This window comes from Rhinopithecus roxellana, chromosome 5, assembly GCF_007565055.1.
Source record: "Rhinopithecus roxellana isolate Shanxi Qingling chromosome 5, ASM756505v1, whole genome shotgun sequence".
Classification (NCBI taxonomy): domain Eukaryota; kingdom Metazoa; phylum Chordata; class Mammalia; order Primates; family Cercopithecidae; genus Rhinopithecus; species Rhinopithecus roxellana.
In genome coordinates, this window is record NC_044553.1 from 74,174,510 (window position 1) to 74,197,662 (window position 23,153).

The 23,153-nt window shown below is 42.5% G+C and overlaps 1 protein-coding gene across 2 annotated transcripts in view; it reads right to left on the bottom strand.

The window, feature by feature from the left end:
• Positions 1-17,177: 17,177 nt before the first annotated feature.
• The window catches only part of CHRM5 (cholinergic receptor muscarinic 5), a 101,308-nt gene continuing 95,332 nt past the window's right edge, over positions 17,178-23,153 (bottom strand). For both annotated transcript variants that reach the window (XM_030930997.1, XM_010386320.2), the window contains one exon: positions 17,178-21,965. In XM_030930997.1, coding sequence (XP_030786857.1) covers positions 20,291-21,889 — 1,599 coding nt within the window. In that variant the 5' untranslated portion in view covers positions 21,890-21,965 and the 3' untranslated portion in view covers positions 17,178-20,290. The remainder of the gene's footprint in view (positions 21,966-23,153) is intronic.

Consider the following 23,153-nt stretch of genomic DNA (forward strand, 5'->3'; position numbering starts at 1 on the left):
TCATCTTTCTTTTTTTTTCACTTAATGTTTCTTTTTTTCTGACAATTTTCTTTAATTATCTGAGGCTTGAAATTGACCTTTCCTCTTTAAAAGGGAGTGGTTGTTATTTTTAGACAGCACGCACATGGTTTTTTATGTGGCCACAGCTTTCAAAATTTTCAGTTCTACTGTGCCATTTAATTCCCTGATAATCTGAGGTGGAACCGTATGTTGCTGATGTAGTTTCAATTTCTTATTATTACAGTTAGTTTCAGAGTATGGACATATGAATCACAATAGATCTTATCAATTTTTTTATTCTGGTTGCCATCTATGGTATTTGTTTTACAATTATTGAGTACCAGCTATGTGCTGTGATGCAAGGTAGAATACAGATATGGATAATATCCAAGTGCTCCTTGGGAACTTATTATGTAGGGAGGGAGGACAAATAATAACAGAGAACGAATGGCCAGGGGAAAGAAGTACAACAGTAGGAGAGCCTTCTAGAGCCTAAGGATGGAGAATCCACCTTAGAGCTCCATGTTGTAATAGAGATATATACCACAGGTAGCTTTTCAATAACCTCATCTTTCTTATCATAGATTCTCAGAGGTGTTAGAAGAGAAATTACTACTTTCTTTTTTTTTTTTTTTTTTTTTTTTTTGAGACAGAATTTCACTCTTGTCGCCCAGGCTGGACACGATCTTGGCTCACTGCAACCTCCGCCTCCCGGGTTCAAGCGATTCTCCTGCCTCAGCCTCCCAAGTAGCTGGGATTACAGACATGTGCCACCACGCTCAGCTAATGTATTTTTAATAGAGAAAGAGTTTCACCATGTTGGCCAAGCTGGTCTCAGACTCCTGACCTCAGGTGATCCGCCTGCTTTGGCTTCCCAAAGTGCTGGGATTACAGCCGTAAGCCACTGCGCCTGGCCAGATAACTACTTTCCACTCAGGAGTATCTCAAAGTTTTTTATTTCAATAAGTTACATTTTCACTCCTTTTCCTTTTGGGTTAATTAACTCTCAGGCCACAGTATTGCTTCTAGTCAAGGGCTCCTATTCTCTCCCATACTAAAGAACTCCTGTATTGTTATTAAATCAGTGAAAAAAACCAGAGTAGGTTCCAAACTCAATTTTCTCTTTTGTATTAGGTGCTATTGTTCATTTAAAAATGAGGTACGTGTTTTCTTTTAAAGAAATAAGTTCTGGGTCGGGCACGGTGGCTCACATCTGTAAGTAATCCCAGTACTTTGGGAGGCTGAGGCGGGTGGATCACCTGAGGTCAGGAGTTTGAGACCAGTCTTACTAACATGGTGAAACCCTATCTCTACTAAAACTACAAAAAATTAGCCGGGCTTGGTGGCAGGCGCCTGTAATCCCAGCTGCTGGGGAGGCTGAGGCAGGAGAATTGCTTGAACCTGGGGGAGGTGGAGGTTGCAGTGAGCCGCCACGCCACTACATTCCAGCCTGGGTGACAAGACTCAAAAAAGTCTTAAAAAAAAAAAAGTTCTGATGCAGAACATTTTATTAAGTATCTCTATTTATATTATATACACTGTTACCAAACTGGTTAAGCTCTGAATGATTATACGGGTAAACAGGTTAATGATAAAAATAGGTCTTTTAAAATCGAGTCATTTATTGAAAATAAAGTGTTAGAACACTAGCTAAATGTCATTCATTCAACTAGTATTCTAATTTTCACTTAAAGTTAGTGTTTTAGGCTGGGTGCGGTGGCTCACGCCTGTAATCCCAGTACTTTGGGAGGCCCAGGCAGGCAGATCACAAGGTCAAGAGATCAAGACCATCCTGGCCAACGTGGTGAAACCCCGTCTCTAATAAAAATACAAAAATTAGCTGGGCATGGTGGCACGTGCCTGTAGTCCCAGCTACTTGGGAGGTGGAGGCGGGAGAATTGCTTGAACCCGGGAGGTGGAGGTTGCAGTGAGCCAAGGTTGTACCACTGAACTCCAGCCTAATGACAGAGTGAGACTCTGTCTCAAAAAAAAAAAAAAATTAATGTTCTAATTTTCACTTAAACATTAAATTTAAGAAAAGACATTCTCCTTTGTAATTCAAAGGAGACATAGTAAGAGTCATGACCAGAAATCATATTTTAAAATGTCATAATTTACCCTGTGACATGTGTTTATCTGTGTAACAAACCTTCACATGTACCCCCAAACTTAAAAAATAAATAAAAATTTGATAATTTAGATTGTCAATATTTGCACATGGAACACCTAATGACTAAGAAATTAGGAAGCACTTTGAAGAAAATTACCATTTCATATGCTACATAAGAAACTGTGGTTATTTTACGTAGATTCTAACAGCATCTGAATATAATATATATCCCTTATACATTATATATACCCCTTATCATATTACCGCTGAATATAATATATGCCCCTAATGAAATGTTGTATCAGTTGTGTAGGAAAATCTTATATATTCATAGAACCATCATCAAACGCTTAAGGTGTTTACAGGCACAGAAATGACTGTATATTATTAGACAATATGGGGTTTAGTGCAGAGCCCCTAGTTAGCTGCTAACTTGCTTTGTGACTTTGAGCAAGTCACTTTCCTGGACCATGTCTTGTCTTGGTCTTTGTTCTATCTCTAGCATCTAGCATGTAGGCACACCAATAAAAGTTTGTTGGATGAATAATAAATGGACCTTAAGTTTCCTCATCTATAAATGGAAGGATTTGGATTAGACCTGTAAATTTCTTCTTGAAATTTCAAATTTGAAATCTCAAATTCTGTTATACTTTTAACGCAGTCCTAGTATTTCCTACCCTTAAGAACCATATGATCACTGCTGGCTTTCGTATTTTGCTTCATTGAGTTCTTTCTGCTATTTCCCATTTGGAACAAAGTATTGTTTTGCTCTTCTTTAGAGCCTTTTTTAGATTTGGTTTATATGTATCTCCTTTTATTTATTTATTTTTAAAAAATTATTATATATATATAATTTATTTTTCTTTGAGACGGAGGTTCACTGTCACCCAGGTTGGAATGCAGTAATGCCATCTTGGTTCACTGCAGCCTTCGCCTCTCAGGTTCAAGCGATTCTCCTGCTTCAACCTCCCGAGTAGCTGGGATAATAGGTGAGTGCCACCACCCATGGCTAAGTTTTTGTATTTTTAGTAGAGATCGAGTTTCACCATGTTGGCCAGGCTGGCCCCAAACTCCTGACCTCAAGTGATCCGCCTGCCTTGGCCTCCCAAAGTGCTGGGATTACAGGCATGAGCCACCGCGCCTGGTCACTATGTATCTTCTTTTAAATGTAAATTTTGTGTTTTACAATTTTTCACATCTGCTGAATTAAATCTGAATAGTGACTTTGTGCAAAACAAATTTTGCTGTCCATTAGTGCCAAAAAGTCCTGAGTGTCCAGGATGATTTCTCCAGGACATCTCTGTTGCTCCCAAGTTTCAAACCGTTTTTTAGGAACCAAAACCTCAGGATTTCACCCAGATCTGGTTAACATTTTGAAAAGATACAGGATTTTACCTAACCTGCCCTGAGTAGAAAACCATCTTACCATTTTTCCCTTATGTTTTCTCTGACAGAAGGGCAGATACTATCATACAGCATACTTCTCAGTAGTTGGAAGGGTTTGAAGGGCCTGATAAGCAATGTCCATAAAGATAAAGGAGAGCTTTTCATTTAAGTAGTCACTTAGACTTTCAGGAAGTTTTGAGTGTTTTTTGTTTCTTTTTTTTTTTTTTTTTTGAGACAGAGTCTCGCTCTGTCGTCCAGGCTGGAGTGCAGTGGCGCGATCTCAGCTCATTGCAACCTCCGCCTCCCGGGTTCATGCCATTCTCCTGCCTCAGCCTCCCAAGCAGCTGGGACTACAGGTGCCCGCCACTACGCCTGGCTAATTTTTTGTATTTTCAGTAGAGATGGGGTTTCACTGTTTTAGCCAGGATGGTCTCAATCTCCTGACCTTATGATCCGCCCACCTTGGCCTCCCAAAGTGCTGGAATCACAAGTGTGAGCCACCACACCTGGCTTGTTTCTTTTTTCTTTTAAGTGCTCAACTAGAGTGCCTTTTGTTTAAAAACTGTTACTGAAAATATTTTTATTAAATATTTTAAACCACTATTTTCATTTTTGCTTATTGCCTTTCAGATCACATATAGACATACATTTGCATGGTTGCAATCATGTGTGTACCATTTTGTATTTAAACCCAGGAAAAATTCTGCTAAGCAGCAATTTCAGGTAACACAATAGAAGCTAGTGACCGAGTCCTTTAATTCAGTTCAAGGCGTATGTTGAGACAGGGCCAGTTGTACTGAGCTCTTCTGCAATTTAGGTGTGATTGTTTTCATTATTTAGAGTTTTCCAAAAAATTTATAAAGCTGGTGAGAATATCCATTTGGTTTAAATGTTTCTATTATTCAGGAGAACTTGAAGGTAGCTTTGGTAAAATTCAAATGGTGTCTGTAAATTATGGATATTGTTTTTATATTCTTGGTAAAAGATGAAGTATTGAAAATTTTAAAATGCTCCCCAAATAGCTCCAAATATTAGCTTATCTCTTTTGTTCATGGTAACACGACCTTAGTATGAGCACCTAGGAGAACTGAAGCTTTCCACAGTGGCTTCTGTCTGGTAGGACTGAGCCAGCCAGGCAAGCAACCATGAGAAGAGGAAGGAGTACATTAAGGTCAAACAGTAAACTGGAGGAATGAGTGGAACTGCAAAAACTAGCTATACACAGCATTTCCACAGAAAACTGTTGACAAGGCGTTTAATGCCACTGAAATTTAATAATCTGTTGATTCATATTTGTACCTCTTTTAGATAAATTTTAAATCAAAATTTTCATATATATGAATGTAAATTTATTTCATTCCCTTTTTAAAATATTTAAAAATAATATATAGAGATTGATTATATTCAGAGTATACAATGTGATTATTTGATATAGATTGTATTATGACTACCATGATCAAAGTAATTAACACATCTGTCATCACTCATGATGTAGTTAAGATCCCTGAAACTTGTTCATCCTATAATTGAGAGTTTATACCCTTTGGCCAGTATCTTCCCATTTCTCCTACCCCTCAACCCACCATTTCATTCTCTGCTTCCATGAGTTTAATTTTTTTAGATTCCACATATAAGCGAGATAAGGCATATAAGTTCTCGATGAGTTTATAATGATTAATATTCTTACTTTTCAGATGAGGAAACAGGTTAAACAATTTCCCAAACTCATCAGTGGGTAAGTGGTCTTAATCTGGAGAAAACTGTTAACTACTTTCTGTAGTACTGCTCTCACACGCTAAACTGAAGAACATTAATATACCCAAAGTCAACACATGGTATACATCTCTTCCAACCTGTCCACCCTCCTCCTACCTCTATTGACATGATCTAGGGACTGGCCTCTCTCCTTCCAGACTCTCCTTAGAGAGAAAGCAGCGGTGTAGTCAAGAGAAATTGACTTCCAAGATAAAGTAGTTGTAGTCCTAGTTTCTGGTAACTGGAGCTTTACACACTAATCTTAAAGATGTTTCTAAAAGGCAAATCTGATGGAGTCACTCATCAATTAAACCCTTTGTTGATGCTCTTGGACTTCAAGACAAACATCTTTGGCCCCTGAACACAGTTCCTTCAGACTCACTTCTTGCCACTTCCCTATATATCTCAAATTATTCACAGTTCCCCTCTGAAAACGCCATGCTCTCTCACCTCTGAGCCTTTTTGAGTATCTCTTCACCTCAGCTCTCCACCCCATGCCTATTATTTTCCCTTATCAACCTCTAACATCTTTTTTAGGACTTTCTACAGAAATCTTCCAGGTGCTCATGAGGATCAGATAAGAGCCTCTTTGTCCCCCTTCATGCCTGTGCTTATCTTATTATATAGATACCACTTCATTTTCTGAGAGTACTTGTCTACTTCTCTGACTTCCCTACCTGGACCCTAAGCTCCTTGGACTATAAAGCACTAGTAGTACAACAGTCCTGTCCTCAAGGAAGGGTAGGAAGAATATTAATCTCTCTTCTAAAATAGTTCTGGGGTGGCTGCCGTACATACAGCTCTATCATAGTGTTGGGATCCTAACTCAAATCATTAGACAAGGATAGAGATCAGAGACCCATGGTGAATTAAGTTTGTACTTTTCAGGGAATCATAAAGATACTAAGAATACAGGAAGAAACAAAAACCAGGAACCTTGCCTTGTAACCATCTCCTTTCTCAGGTAAGCACATACTTATTTAGTACAGAATACATTGTGAAGTACCTATGCCACATATGTGCCAAGGGCTATTAGGTGAGGGGACATGATCATGAGGGCAATAAGCATGAACTCAGACTTCAGAGCTGAGCATTTAGAGGGAGACACAGACACTGAATCAACCAAACACACATAAGTATCTAATGAAAACCTTGATAGATGCTACCAAGAAAAAGTCATTTATAAGCTCATAAATGGGGAACCGGAATGGGTGGGTAGAGGGCAAATGTAAGAGCACTTTCATTAAAAAGTGACTCATAGGTAAGATTGAAAGACTAGGAATTACTCAGGCTGAGGCTGAGAAGAGGGGGATAAGAATGAGGTGCTTCCTAGTCTGAGCTGAAGTCGGGGTGGGCCTGGAGCTTGGCTCTTGAAGGAACTGAAAGAACAGTACAGCTGGAGAGAAGAGAGGCAAAAAAGGTAGGCAGACATCGCCTGGTTGCATTGCAGGCCTGAACTCACCTTATCTTCTGGAGGACAATACCTTGATTCTCTCTGGAAAAATCGTAAGGGAAAGCCCTGTGAATGGTGTTCAGTGTGCTTGAGACGATGAGATAGAACTGAACACAGACTGGGAGCCAGGCCAGCTTGGGTTTGAATCTTGTGAGTAACATGGTAGTGACTGTGGCTAATGATCATTAATAATAAGTAAAGTACTGAAGTCATAAGGCTCCTTCCAATGACTCCTGTCACTTCCAATCACTTCTAGTTGAAGCCTAGAGGTAATTATTCACTTTACCAAAGGATTCACTCTAAGCGTCCTTTAAATAGTCCCCCCTAAGGCACCTAAAATAGATGTGATTGACATAGGCAAATCATGCAATTCTGGAGGGACTCCCTCTTATGGAGACCTGAAGCTGGCTGTGACTGGCTGTGATCATCTGGTCATGATATACTGATAACAGGTCTCTGAGCAAACTGGTATATGAAAATCATTGCCAAGAAAGCCTAGAATCTTTAGGAGAACTCTCAGAGTCCCAGAAACTTTGAGAGAATATGTTAGTTGGAGGAAAAATAAGCCTTGTCTTCCCTCCTTCTTTGTTCTCTGCCTACCTCTGGCCCAACCTCAAATCTTTAAATTTAAATGGATGTGACCCAGCAGAGACCGGTGGCATAAAGATGGTTTCTCTCCCTCCATTCTCTTTGGAGCTGGTGGGAACTGGTTGGAAGGGAGGTTTCTGCTCTTTTTCAAAGCCTCTCAGCGCTCTCCTCATTCCTGGTAGGGCCCTCAGCACTCCTACCGTGAACCAGCTGCTCCCGCCTTGAGAGTCTGTCTTCACTGCTTTAAGCTGTGCTCTAATGTGTGTGATTGTATGTATTTGATTTTGAAAATTTGGAGAATTCTATGGAAAACTCTAATTTCTTTGTATTTCTACCTGACCTCTGACCTCCCTTGAGAAGGAGTTGGATTATGGAATAAGAAGTTTAGGGTATATCTCGACCGGGCAAGTCTTCTTTCTGAAAAGCACAGTACCTTGGCACATAGTCCAGGAACTGGGAACCAAACTGGAGAAAAAAAAAAAAAAAAAAAAGATCAGAGGCCTGTGCTTGTGAGATCCTGTGAGTGGAATGTTGGATGTTATCCACATTCATCTTGTCATTCCTCAGTCACCCTTCCTCTTCAAGCCTATATGTTTAGGCTTCAGTGCTAGTTTTCCTTCTGTGCCAAAGAGCAAGGAATAAGAGGCCTGGAGAAGGAAAATGCTTGATCTTGGGGAGGAGCATGGCCTTCAGCCACCACTGGGGCAATTTTCTTTGTAGTTGCTGTAGTTGTTCCATCCAGCATTCTGTTAGTCTGTGTCCCTAGAGGGCAGAGACAGGGTCTTATTCCCTTCCACATCCCCAAGCTTTCAAATTGATCAATAACTATTTGCTGAACAAATGAGTAACCAAACAAAGGAGTAACTAGATTGCCTAGCTGGTGATTCTTGGATATAAAAAGATGGTGAATGATACGGTCTGGCTCTGTGTCCCCACCCAAATCTCATCTTGAATTGTAATCCCAATTGTAATCCCTACGTGTTGAAGGAGGGACCTCGTGGGAGGTGATTTGATCATGGGGGCACTCCCCCCCATCCTGTTCTTGTGATAGTGAGTTCTCACGAAATCTGATGGTTTTATAAAGGATTTTTCCCCTCTTCACTCTGCATTTCTCTCTCCTGCTACCATGTGAAGAAGGACGTGTTTACTTCCCCTTCCGCCATGATTGTAAGTTTCCTGAGGCCTCCCAAGCCATGTGGAACTGTGAGTCAGTTAAACTTCTTTCCTTTATAAATTACCCAGTTTCAGGTAGTTCTTTTTTTTCTGAGACCGGTGTCTTGCTCTTTCGCCCAGGCTGGAGTGCAGTGGTGTGATCTTGGCTTGGCTCACTGCAACCTTCACCTCCCGGGTTCAACTGATTCTCCTGCCTCAGCCTCCTGAGTAGCTGGGACTACAGGCGTGTGCCACCACGCCCAGCTAATTTTTGTATTTTTAGTAGAGACAGGGTTTCACCGTGTTAGCCACGATGGTCTTGATCTTCTGACCTCATGATCTGCCCACTTCGGCCTCCCAAAGTGCTGGGATTACAGGCGTGAGCCACCACGCCTGGCCGCAAGCAGTTCTTTTTTTTTTTTTTTTTTTTCTGAGACAGTCTCACTGTGCCACGTAGGCTGGATGGCACAATCTTGGCTCACTGCAACGTCTGTCTCCCAGATTCAAGCAATTCTCCTGCCTCAGCCTCCAGAGTACCTGGGATTACAGGTGCATGCCACCACGTCCAGCTTATTTTTGTATTTTTAGTAGAGACAGGGTTTCAACATGTTGGCCAGGCTGGTCTCGAACTCCTGACCTCGTGATTTGGCCTCCTAAAGTGCTGGGATTACAGGCATGAGCTACGGTGCCTGTCCAGGCAGTTCTTTATAGCAGCTTGAGAACAGACTAATACAGTGAAGAAAAAAGGATAGAAAGATTGAGGCATTTGCAGAAGGTGGCACCAGTGAGAAATAGAGAAAGAATAAATGATTGTGGGTAAAAATAAAACAAGAGTTACTGATTTTGAATGAAACATTCATTGTGGGGATAAAAACCCTAGCACTTTTATTAGCACCTTTAAGAAATTTATCAGGATCAAGTGATTCATTCATCCAGGTTATAAAAATAAATAGCCTAAGGTCCTTTTTTCCCCCTACCTTTATGTATCTGGAAGGAACCTAAGGTCTTTATTATGGCCTATTTTGAGATCTAAACCCTTATGGCTCCAGAAAGGTGATGGTGGGAATTAGGGAAAACAATATTTTTTGAAGAATTTTTGAGTTGGACTCTCCGCATATATACCTTCAGCTAGGCTCAAGATATGCAGAACTAAAGACTCCAGAGGTGCTCCTTGTGCACATAGAAGGAGTTTGAAAATTTGGCTCCATACTTCTAGTTTTCTGTATTTTTTCATGTGAGGAGAGCAGAGGCAAACATGTATTTGAAATATACTAGGTAACTGTCCTATGCTGGTAGAGACTGTCTTGTCCTGCCACGTCTCTGTAATGTAGTTAAGGCCACTGCATATCTCTGCAGTGGTGTTTCTGAAATCCTTTCCATTCGTTGATTCATTCATTCATTCATTCATTCATTCATTTGAGATGAAGTCTTGCTCTGTCGCCCAGGCTGGAGTGCAGTGGTGCCATCTTGGCTCACTGCAACCTCCATCTTGGCTTACTGCAAGCTCCGCCTCCTGGCACGCCCTTCTCCTGCCTCAGCCTCCCAAATAGCTGGGATTACAAGTGCCCGCCACCAAGTTCGGCTGCTTTTTTGTATTTTTAGTAGAGACAGGGTTGCACCATGTTAGCCAGAATGGTCTCAATCTCCTGACCTTGTGATCCGCCCACCTCAGCCTCCGAAAGTGCTGGGATTACAAGCATGAGCCACCGCGCCCGGGCAATCCTTTCCATTCAATACTACTCATCACTGGTCTCCAGTTTGTTCAACTATAAAAAAGGAAAGTGTTTTTCTTGTTTGGTTGTTATTATGGATTGAATTGTGTCCACCCAACAAACAGATACGTTGGAGTCCTAACTCCCAGTACTTCAGAATGTGACTGTATTTGGAAATAGTGTGTTTAGGAGGTAATACAGGTAAGATGAAGTCATTAGGGTGGACCCTAATCCAATGTGACTGATATCCCCAAAGGGGGAAATTGAGACACAGAGACCAACACCAAAGAGAGAAGATGATATGAGGAGACACAGGGAGAAGATGGACATTTAACAGCTGAAGAACATGAGACTACCAGAAGCTGGGAGAGAGGCCTGAAACAGATCCTTCCTCAGTTCATTCAGAGGGATCATGGCCCTGCTGACACCTTGATTTCAGACTTCTGGCCTCCAGAACTGTGAAAGAGTACATTTTTATTGTTCTAAACCACGCAGTTTGTAGAACTGTGTTACTGGACCCCTAGGAAACTAACACAGTTATTCTAAAATTTAAATACATGTTTTTGTTTTTTTTTTTTTGGTGGTGGTTGTTGTTGTCTTTTTGTTTTTGTTTTTGTTTTTTTTAAAGTTCCTCTTTGGACCAGGTGCAGTGGCTCACGCCTGTAATCCCAGCACTTTAGGAGGCTGAGGTGGGTGGATCACTTGAGGTTAGGAGTTCGAGACCAGCCTGGCCAACATAGTCAAACCCCATCTCTACTAAAAATACAAAAATTAGCCGGGTGTGGTGGTGTGCACCTGTGGTCCCAGCTACTCAGAAGGCTGAGGCATGAGAATCGCTTGAACTGGGGAGGCAGAGACTGCAGTGAGCCAAAATTGTGACACTGTACTCCAGCCTGGATGACAAAATGGGACTCTGTCCAAAAAAAAAAAAAAAAGAAAGAAAGAAAGAAAGAAAGTTCCTCCAAACGGTAATTGTTTTTTCTCAAGAATTCCCACTGGAAATAGTTTCTGCAGACTAAGCTGTACTGGGTTCATGTAACAGACATGGAAAAGGACAGAAGTAATCTCTTTCTAATCTACGTTTAGTTATGGATGAGAGCTCCCTGGCCAGGTGTGGCGGCTCACGCCTGTAATCCCAGCACTTTGGGAGGCTGAGGCAGGTGGATCACCCAATGTCAGGAGTTCAAGACCAGCCTGGCCAACATGGCAAGACCCCGTCTCTACTAGAAATACCAAAATTAGCTGGGTGTGGTGGCAGGCACCTGTAATCCCAGCTACTCAGGAGACTGAGGCAGGAGAATCGCCTGAACCCGGGAGGCAGAGGTTGCGGTAAGCCAAGATCATGCCATTGCACTCCAGCCTGGACAACGAGTGAAACTCCGTCTCAAAAAAAGAAAAAAGAGCTCCTTACATTACTTGAAGCCTTATGATTTTCCGCTTTTGCAGAGTTTGAATGGCCAGGTATTTTCTGCAAGATATGAGCATGAGGATTGCTAAACAGTATTTAGCAGCTCTGTTTGTTTTAAAAAGTGTCTGTACAGGCCGGGTGCGGTGGCTCACACCTGTAATCCCAGCACTTTGGGAGGCTGAGTCGAGTGGATCATGAGGTCAGGAGATTGAGACCACCCTGGCTAACACGGTGAAACCCCGCCTCTGCTAAAAATACAAAAAATTAGCCGGGCGTAGTGTCAGATGCCTGTAGTCCCAGCTACTTGGGAGGCTGAGGCAGGAGAATGGCCTGAAACCGGGAGGCGGAGCTTGCAGTGAGCCGAGATCTGGCCACTGCACTCCAGAGCCTGGGCAACAGAGCAAGACTCTGTCTCAAAAAAATAAATTAATAAAACAAAAAATAAAATAAAATTACAGGTAATTTTTTTTTTTTTTTGAAACGGAGTCTTGCTCTGTCGCCCAGGCAGGAGTGCAGTGGCGTGATCTTGGCTCACTGCAGCCTCCACCTCCTGGGTTCAAATGATTCTCCTGCCTCAGCCTCCTGAGTAGCTGGGATTACAGCACACTACCACACCCAGCTAATATTTTTGTATTTTTACTAGAGATGGGGTTTCACCATGTTGGTCAGTCTGGTCTCGAACTCCTTACCTTGTGATCCACCTTCCTCAGCCTCCAAAAGTGCTAGGATTACTGGCTTGAACCACCGTGCTGGGCCCAGGTAATTTTTTATTTGCTTATTTGTTTTCTCAGAATATATGTATTATTATTATTTTTTTAAAGACAGGGTCTCACTCTGTCGCCCAGGCTGGAGAGAGATAGTGCCATCATAGGTCACTGTAACCTTAAACTCCTGGGCTCAAAATTTCCTCCCGCCTCAGCCTCTTGAGCAGCTAGGACTACAGGTGGGTGTCACCATGCCTAGCTAATTAAAAACATTTTTTTGGTAGAGATAAGGTCTTGCTATGTTGGCCAGGCTGATCTCAGACTCTGGGCCTCAAGTGATCCTCCTGCCTTAGCCTCCCAAAGTGCTGGAATTACAGGCGTGAGCCTCTGTGCCTGGCCAGAAAATATGTATTAATATATTAATGACTATATTATAACATATAGTGAATATAAAAGATAACCTAGTATAGTTTTCTGAGTTAAAGACTTCATTTTGTTTCTGACTCTTATTGATAAGCCCTATCTTTTGGGTATGAAAGGACCTGTCAAAGGATTTTTTATTCATGGAAGTCTAGTTTCTTAGGGAGAAAGAGTAGTCCTCCAAATACCAGTTTAAATTTGTATCACTTTTTCTTTTTTGCTGTCTTCCAGCCTGGTGTTTTACACTGCAGTGCACTGTATAGTATACTAGGGGGACTGAGCTGTAGTTAGTACATCATGATCAATAGCTTTATGGATTTTGATTGAAAGTGGCTGGACTACAAACCCGTGTTTGGATACACATAGAACTACTAAAAATAAGCACCTGGCTGGACATGGTGCCTCACACCTGTAATCCCAGCACTTTGGGAGGCTGAGGCAGGAGGATCACTTGAGCTCAGGAGTTCGAGACCATCCTGGGCAACATAGAGAGACCACATCTGTACCAAAAACAAAACAAAACAAAACAAACAAACAAAAAACTTTTGTTTGATATGGTGGCATGCACCTGTAGTCCCAGCTACTTGGGAGGCTGAGGCGGAAGGATCACTTGAGCCTGAAAGATGGAGGCTACCATGCCATTGCACTCCAGCTTGGGTGACAGAGCGAGACCCTGTCTCAAAATAAAATTAAAATTAAGCACCAACTCCCTAGCTAGTAATATTGGGGTAAATGAGTTGAGTACGAGCCATTCTTTGTTGAAGGTAAGGGTGCCCATTCCTTTACTAGGACACCACTAAAGATCCATTCATGCAAGATAACCCTTGTCAGAAAATCATTGCCAGGGACTGGGAAAGTAACACCCTTTGGAGAACTATTCTTAGCAGGAGCATGAAGGCATCATTGGAGGCATCTGGTGGGTGGGATGAGGTTTGTTCAAGAGCCATATGAAATTAAAAGTTCGGACTTTTTGGACAGATGCATTGATACGAAGCACACTAACACAGGGTGATAGTCAAGCCCAGTGAGCAGAGTTAGACCTTGGCTTTCTTTGCCTAATCACAGATCGCAGATAAATTTAAGGTTTTAACTCCAGTCTGTCCCACCTCATGCACATTAATTCATCAGGGGAGGTAGGGGACAGTGACATTTATTGCAGAATAATACTGGCTGTGCCCTCTTTGAGTATAATGTGACTGTTTCACAGTGTCAGTCTTTTGCCTGTTATTAGTGTCTCCAGAGTTGTTCAACTTGTTCTACTTGGTGTATTCATAGCTCTCAGTATTAGTAGATGCTCCAAGACTTAGACTGTGTCTTCTTTTGTAGGACCCACGTCCTTAGCTCGATGGAGAGCTCTAGCACCCTGTATCCAAGTGATCACTTCATAGAGGTACCCATTTATGCATAGCTTTGTAAACTGAGGGCCAGAGGAGTGGCTGTTTGGGAAGTAGTCATCACTATGTAAGAATCAAACCTTTATTTTTCTTGGTAGAAAGTCAGTAGATATTTTGTTAAACCAAAAATATTAAAATAAAACTACATGGATATTTTAAAATATGGATACAAAAATGGCTAAAAGAGTTCGATTAAAAAAAAAAAAAAAGAAACAGGCCGGGCGCGGTGGCTCAAGCCTGTAATCCCAGCAGTTTGGGAGGCCGAGACGGGCGGATCACGAGGTCAGGAGATCGAGACCATCCTGGCTAACACGGTGAAACCCCATCTCTACTAAAGAAATACAAAAAATTAGCCGGGCGAGATGGCGGGCGCCTGTAGTCCCAGCTACTCGGGAGGCTGAGGCAAGAGAATGGCGTAAACCCAGGAGGCGGAGCTTGCAGTGAGCTGAGATCCGGCCACTGCACTCCAGCCTGGGCGACAGAGCCAGACTCCGTCTCAAAAAAAAAAAAGAAAAAGAAAGAAAGAAACAAAGAAGGGATAAACTGGAGACTGAAGAAAATTTGTTATCTACAGGACAGGGTGATTTGACTTTGTGTCCCCATCCAAATCTCATCTTGAATTGTAATTCCATAATCCCCATGTCTTGTGGGAGGGACCTGGTGGGAGGTAATTGAATCCTGGGGGCGCTTTTCCCCCATGCTGTTCTTGTGATAGTGAGTAAGTTCTCACGAGATCTGATGGTTTTATAAGCATCTGGCATCTTCCCTGCTGGCACTCATTTTCTTTCCTGCTGCCCTATGAAGAGGTGACTTCGGCCATGATTGTAAGTTTTCTGAGGCCTCCCCAGCCATGCAGAGAACTGTGTGAGTCAATGAAAACTCTTTTCTTTATAAATTACCCAGTCTTGGGTATTTCTTCATAGCAGTGTAAGAACAGACTAACACACGTGGGAATGGGATGGAAGGGATAAAGGATAGAGTGACACGTCTCTGAGTATATCTTCTCATATCGTTTTGATTTTCAACAATATTAATATTTTACTTATTCAAGAAAATGAAATTAAATAAACAGTTATGGGAGAAAACTCTAAAATTCAGTATAAATAGGAGCAAACCCAATTGATTTCAAATGAAAAATATAACCACACTGAATGAAAAAAATTAACAAAAGCAATTATTGAGCATAGTAATTTGAGTATATCCCTTCAATCTGAAGATTAAAAAATTATAAACAAATCTTGGAACTTTACTTAAAAGGTTAGTGTACTTAAAACATTGATCAATATTAACATCACCAGTAATGAGATAGAACATCATATGCCTCCCGATGTGATGCATTGAGAACATAATAATGCATTGTGATATTCTTGGCCCTCCAAAAACAATTAAACTGAATCTAATGAGGAAATATCAGATAGTCTCAAACTGATGAAATTATTTTTATTTACTTATTTTTCAAGATGAAGTCTTGCTCTGTTGCCCAGGCTGGAGTGCAGTGGCACGATCTCAGCTCACTGCAACCTCCGACTCCCAGGTTCAAGCGATTTTCCTGCCTCAGCCTCCCAAGCAACTGGAATTACAGGCATGCACCACCACGCCCAGCTAATTTTTGTATTTTTAGTAGAGACAGGGTTTCACCATGTTGGCCAGGCTGGTCTCAAATTCCTGATCTCATGATTCACCCTCCTTGGCCTCCCAAAGTGTTGGGATTACAGGAGTGAGCCATCGCGCCCAGCTGAAATTATTTTTAAAAATTGGATTGTAGGTGCTCTTAAAAAATGACTATATCATGAAAGACAGAAAAGTTGTAGACAGATTAAATAAGTCTAAACATGACATGACAACTAAATGCAATGTGTGATCCTGGATTAGATATTGAGCTGGAAAATAAATTTTTATAATGAACATTTACTAGTTTTCCAAATACAAAAACTAGTAAAATTTGAGTGGGGACAGTAGATTACATAATAACATTGTAACAATGTCAAACTTCCTGCTATTTACATTTGTATTGAGGTTATGTAAAATAATCTTCTTCTTAAGAAATACACACTCTGAGGTCAGATGCGGTGGTTCATGCCTGCAATCCCAGCACTTTGCGAGGCCGAACTGGGGGACTGCCTGAGCCCAAGAGTTCAAGACTAGCTTGAGCACCATGGTGAAACCCTGTCTCTACAAAAAGAAGAAAAAAAAATTAGCCGGGCATGGTGGCATGCGTCTGTAATCCCAGCTACTGAGGTGGGATCACTTGAGTCTGGGAGGTCGAAGCTGCCACTCCAGCCTGGGTGACAGAGTGAGACCCTGTCTTGAAAAAAAAAAAAAAAAAAAAAGAATGAAAAAAGGAATACACACTCAAGAAGTATTTAGTGGTAAATTGGCAAGATATCTGCAACTTACTCTCAAATGGTTGAGAAAAAATGTGTGCGCACACACACACATACAGAGAGAGCAGGCACAGATGTGGCAAAATGTTAAGTGCATAATGTGGGTGAAGGACATTAGGAGGCTTCTTATTACGCTTGCAAGTTTTCTGTACATTTTAAATGATTTCAAAAAAGTTTTGTTTTGTTTTTAATTGCTTCTAGCTTCTTCTTTGACCATTAAACTTATTTCACTTCTTCCTCACACTCTCGATCTGGGGTCCTTATTGGGCAAGAGTTTACATTATCTTGAACTTTACCAGTAAAACGATATGAGGAAGATGGAAATTCGTATCACTTACAATGGAAATGAAGTGATTGGATCACCAACTCTTTAAATAGTTGAAGAGGAAATGCTGCTGCCCCTTTTGGTGCAGTCTCCACTTGGTAAAGGACTGTGGTTTGAGGTCTGCCCCACCTCCCTTGTCCCAGAGGGAAGGGAAAGCATTTTACTCACAGATCTCTTGTTATTATTTAATCTTAGTTTGGTCATTGGTAACTTAGAGGAAAGGAGGAATCACAAAAGGTAGCAAGAAGGACGTGTATCCATACTGTGTATCAATCCCAACTTTCTTGAAAGGCCAGGCCATGCAAAGGTGTGTGGGACCCCCAATATAGATGGATCTAATGAGTTACTCTGAAACAATTTTCTTAGTTAAATGCTCTGTACATAGTGGTTAAATTTCTTTAATATCTAGAATAGTGCTAGTACAATACAGAAAAGCAGCCCAGTCCCCATATCCTTTGCTGTAATTCCAGTATTTACAGTAGACAACTGGAGATTCTAATCCAGAGGTTGGGGTACAGATTTCGCAATTACAAAGAGCTGGCGTCAGTATTGTCTTCAGAGGACATTCACCAAAGGAGCAAAGCAAAGGCTGAGAATATTGACAAAACGCTTTGTTTAACCAAAAGTTGAATGGAAAACAGATTCCCTGACAAGCCATCAAATTCAGAGTTGCGGGGAAACAAGTTACAATGATAGCAAAGTAACAGCATCCAGTAGGTAACTAGCCAAAGTCATACATAGTTTACTATAGACAAAGACTGAAGACTGGGGGCATAGAAGGCCTAAGATCTCAAGTCAGGCCATGCGCCTCCCACCCACCCACCAGGTCCCTGTAGTTTACAATTGGGTCTGTTCATTCTGAGGACCCCACTAAAGCCCCTATTCTATAGAAGTCTAGATGTCCCTAGTAGTTTGGGATATTTTTCGTCTATGTCAAGAGGCATTGGTAGTCTGCAAAACTGGCTGCTTTCCAAAGCCAATGATAAAGAAGCATCTACCTCTCTCTCTCTCTCTCTTTTTTTTTTTTTTTTTTTAAAGGCAGGGTCTTGCTCTGTCACCCAAGCTGGAGTGCAGTGGTGTGATCATAGCTCACTGCAACCTCTAACTCCTGCAATCCTCCTCTTCAGCCTCTGAAGTAGCTGGGTCTATAGGCACATACTACCATGCTCTGCTAATGCCCAGGTATTTAAAAAAATTTTTCATAGAGGCGGGGTCTCCCTATGTTGCCAGGCTGGTCTTGAGCCCCTAGGCTGAAGCAGTCCTCTTGCCTCAGCCTCCCAAAGGGCTGGGATTACAGGTGTGAGCCACCACACCCGGCAATACACTTCTTAATCAATTTCACAAAAGATGAACAAAAAGGGCCAAGTCCTAAGCAAGTGCAGAGCGTGTGAAGAGTACCCTCAGTGGCACCCCTTCCCGATTTGTGTTCTTTTGTTTAAATTAGCTTGTCTCACTCTCAACTGCAAATGGTGAATGCCCAACATCGGCTTAAGAGCCTATTCTCATGAAGGGATTTTCATCTTTGTTAGGAATCAAAGCCTTAAACGAAGACTCAACTGTTTATCTGGAGCTGGTAGAGCAGGTTTGCTCATGAAGTCACACCCAGTTGGCATCGCAGAGGCCCAAGAGCCTCTGTGCTGGAGAACTGAGCCAATTACTATTCCCACCCAGTTTCTGGCAGGTGTCAACCTGCCCTTTACAAAGTCTCAGCAGATGCACTGCTTGCAAGATGTTTCATGTCAACATAAATTCTTTATAGGGGACCAGTCCCATCCTGCCTGAGATTCTACTACCCTGAAGCCTCCCTGGGACATCCTGTGAGAGGCTGATTATCCTCTTCAGTGTTAGGCTGAAGCTCTCCCATACTCAGGTACATTTCTAATTCCCAGGACAACTAAACCAGCTATTTTTCCATCCTCATAGCAAATGACACTGAAAAGGACCTGGCCTACACTGAGACGCATGAAGTCTGGCGATTTTTAAATCCAGCTGCAGATGTAACCAACAAGTTAAATAATGTCTGACAGGAGTGCTTCATCTTTAAAATCCTTGTTGTGCACCACACTACTGCTTCTTTGTGGACTTTTGTCCACAAAGGTCCTTTGATTCAGTTTGTTGATACACACTCAGAGATTTCAATTAAATGTGGTTTTTAATAATCCTCATGCTGTCATGCATGTTAACTATTTTATTTTTATGCATTAGTGTGACCTATACTTTGTTTTTAAAAACGAAGCTTTCAGATCATTTTCAGCTTCATCGCACCCTCAAGTGTGCTTTTCTGGCCTTCTCATTTTTGACTGAGTTTGGAGAGGAATGAAGAAGTCATTTTTAGGCCCTGATTTGAAGGACCTATAAAAAAAGAAAGTCTTTCCACCCCCACCCCAACCCGCAACCCCCTGCTTGGAGGCAGCACAGTTGACCTGCTTGTGTCTTGGTGTGAATTGGGGATCTGAACAAGGGAAACTGGAGGCTGCAAAAGGCCTCTGGAAGAAGTTCAAAAGCAAATTTGTTTTCCACATTTTGCTCAGATTTGCCCTGTGAAGAGATTAGAAAGCAAGATCTCTGAAAACAATATAAGAACCTTAATTCAATAGCCTGGAGAAAATCTTCAGCCAGTGAAGGACTCTTACACAATTAGTCTTCCTAAGAACAGAGCATAAATGAATGGTTTCAAATGGGCACAAAATAGAATGCACAATATTTTTTTTAGATAAAGGAAAAAAGTTCCACTGGCAAAAACTAGAATAACTGACTGTGGAGACTTTATTAGCAGAATAGAGGCCCCTTTAAAGGACTGGGTATGACCAGGTTTCAGTCCTTCCAGACGCTGGATTCTGAGAGGAAGGATGGTTCCCTGGAGATCAGCATGGGTTCAGTGAGTACGAGGAATTGGCATTGGATATGAAAGGGAAGAGCCAGACCTTCACTCAGATGTAGGGACAGGAAAACAAACCACAGTATAGACCACATAATAGCTGCATTATAGATAGTGATCAGTTTATGACGATACATATTCTTAGAAGCCAGTCTTGTTAACAAGTGACACTGATGTACATTCTCCTGGTTCTCACTGGCACAAGACAGCTTCATAGACACATACATATTGCACAAAATTCGATGACAGGTTCCACAGGAAAAGGTTTCCCCCGGTCTCTGCTATTTCCTACAGAAGGGACAAAAGCTCCCTGAGTCACTGTTCACTGTTACCCGGTGTGCTTCCTCCTGTGAGGGGCCATGAGCCTATCTCTTTACTTCATTGGCAAACTCCAGTGGCATCAAATGGCCTTGGTCCTAGGCAAGAGTCATTTAATACGACAGCAATTGCTGCGGCTGTGACCCCTTCCATTTGGCAACAGACCTTGAGCCTTTATAAACATCTTCAAGGACTCAAAATGAGATGTCTTCTTTTTGAAAATATACAAAACAGAATCAGCTTGCTCTTCCTCAGAGGATGTTGACTGTGGTCATTGTTCTTTTGAGAGGAGTCGTTAACTTTTCAGGGTAACTTGCTGTTCCCCTGCCAGTACAACTTCTCTTCCACTTTTTTCTTTTTCCATCGGCAGAGAAGCAGCATCTTAAAGGTCTTCCTGAAGGTTCTGTTGCAGAGGGCATAGCAGATGGGGTTGACAGTGCTATTGACATAGCACAACCAGTAGCCCAAGTGCCACAGGGTGACTGGGACACACTTGTCACAGAAGGTAGAAACCAGGACCATGATGTTATATGGGGTCCATGTGATGATGAAGGCCAGGAGAATGGCACTGAGTGTCTGGGCTGCTTTCCTCTCTTTGACTAGGACCATTCTCTTTCGTTTGGTCATTTGATGGCTGGGGTTGGGATTGAGGCCTTTCGTTGAAGGCTCCTTGGCCACTGGGAAGGAGCAGGGCATGATTTTCACCTTGTGACAGCCGTTGTTGTTCTCCTGGGTCCCGTCAGCTTTTACCACCAATCGGAACTTATAGGCCACACATTTCTGACTCTTGGGTCTATGAGCAGCTGCTGGAGACAGAAAGTAGTTTGGGGTGTCAGAGTCATGTTTTTCAGTCTGAGCTTTCACAGAAGTTTCCTCAATGTCTTCAGCACTGAATTCTTCCCCTGGGCTTTCCTTACCCTGACTCTTGTAGACCACTTGGAGGACAGGGTCAGCGGTGGGCTTGTCCTCATCCTCTGAGGAAGGGTAACTGCTACAGGTGGTGAGCTGCTCAGCTCTGGCCTGGTTGGTGCTTGGGTCAGTGGCTTGGGATGGCTTCCCACTGGTGGAGGCGCTCCTGCGGGAGGATGACCAGGAGGTCTGGTTCCTTTCCCTCTGGGCCAGGGTGGGTCGAGGACAGTGCAAGCAGGATCTGAACAGAGCCCTATGAGCTGGCTTTCTCTTCTCAGCTTCAGTCACAGAGTCAGAACCCTGGAGGTCAGCCAGGTCCTTGGTTCGCTTCTCTGTTTCCCGGTAGATTCGACAGTAGAGGATGGTCATGACAGAAACAGGGATGTAGAAAGCAGCAATGGCAGTGCCAAAAGTGATGGTGGGCTCTGAGAGAAACTGGATCTGGCACTCATCCAGCGGAACTGTCCGCTTCCCAACCAAGTACTGCCAGCAGAGGATTGCTGGGGCCCAGAGGATGAAGGAGATCAGCCAGGCCAAGCCAATCATGACGCCAGCCCTTTTCGGAGTACGCTTGGCCCGATATGTCAAGGGTCTTGTGATGGAAAAGTAACGGTCAAAACTGATCACCAGAAGGTTCATGACAGAAGCGTTGCTGGCCACGTAGTCCAGTGCAAGCCAAAGGTCACAAGCCAGACTCCCGAGAGCCCAGCGTCCCATGAGGATGTAGGTGGTGTAGAGGTTCATGGAGAAGATCCCAATGATGAGATCTGCACAGGCTAAGCTGAGCAGGTAATAGTTGTTAACTGTCTTGAGCTGGCTGTTGACTTTGAAGGAGATCATGACCAAGACATTGCCCACAATAGTGATCAGGCTTACCACAGCAGTCACCGCTGCAATGCTGATGACTTCCCACAACCTGTGGCGTTCCAAAGGCTGGTGATTTACTGGGGTGCCATTGACGGTGGTTGCATTGTGGTAAGAGTCCCCTTCCATCCTGGTGCAAAATTTTTATATTAGAATAGTCTTAGGTTCTAGGCTGTTCTGTATTTCAGCTCTTGTTGGCCAGCATCTGGAAGAGAGGGAAACACATTAGCTCCGCACAGCAGCATGACTTTCTTGTCCATTCATTGTTTATAGTTTCTAACAATATTAAACATGGCTGCACACATATTCAGAGCAAGATGCTGAAATCACCTATTTTTAATGACATCCTTTTGCTTTTGCTGGCAATGGCCTAGTGCCCTTCTTCTGCGTGAGGCTGCTGCCCTCTTGTGGCAATTTTAAAAAGGGCTGGGAAGACGAGGAGGGTGAAGGGAAAGGAAAAAAAAATGGGTTGTTGAGAAGCAGTAAAGAGGGGAAAGCAGGGATGTTAAATCACCTTAGATTGCAGTGCCTATAAGGGCAGAAACCCCCCCCCCTTTTTTTTTTAAGATTCTGGTGGTAAATACCTAAATTGTCATGCACTGGGGAAAAAGTGGTATCTATTCTATAGTCCCAGTCTCCATTATTAAACATTACTGAGGTGCTGTTGTGAGCCAAGACTATATTATACCACTTCTTTTAGCCCTAATGCACAAACTCCAAGTGCATACCTGGTTTTCATCTAGGGGATCTGACATTTGCCCCAGCTGCTGAAGATAAGGACCTTCTCTCTGTTCCTGGACTATTTGCAATATCATAGAATTGTTTTAGGTTATCTTTTTTCTGATTGTAGAGTAATACATTCCTCATAAAAGTTTGAACAATGTCAAAATGTAAATCTTAGAAAGCAAAAGTCTCTCTAATTCCAACTTGCAGAGGTAATCAATGCTAACAGTTTAGTGTATATTTTGGCATTTTCCCATATGCATATACTAATAAATAAATATTTAAATACAATTTCCCCTATGCATACACTAATACTTTTACCATTTACAATTTGAATTTTTTTTTTTTTTTTTTTTTTTTTTTTGAGACGGAGTCTCGCTCTGTCGTCCAGGCTGGAGTGCAGTGGCCGGATCTCGGCTCACTGCAAGCTGCACCTCCCGGGTTTACGCCATTCTCCTGCCTCAGCCTCCCGAGTAGCTGGGACTACAGGCGCCCGCCACCTCGCCCGGCTAGTTTTTTGTATTTTTTAGTAGAGACGGGGTTTCACCGTGTTAGCCAGGATGGTCTCGATCTCCTGACCTCGTGATCCGCCCGTCTCGGCCTCCCAAAGTGCTGGGATTACAGGCTTGAGCCACCGCGCCCGGCCTGAATTTTGTTTTTAACTTAACAA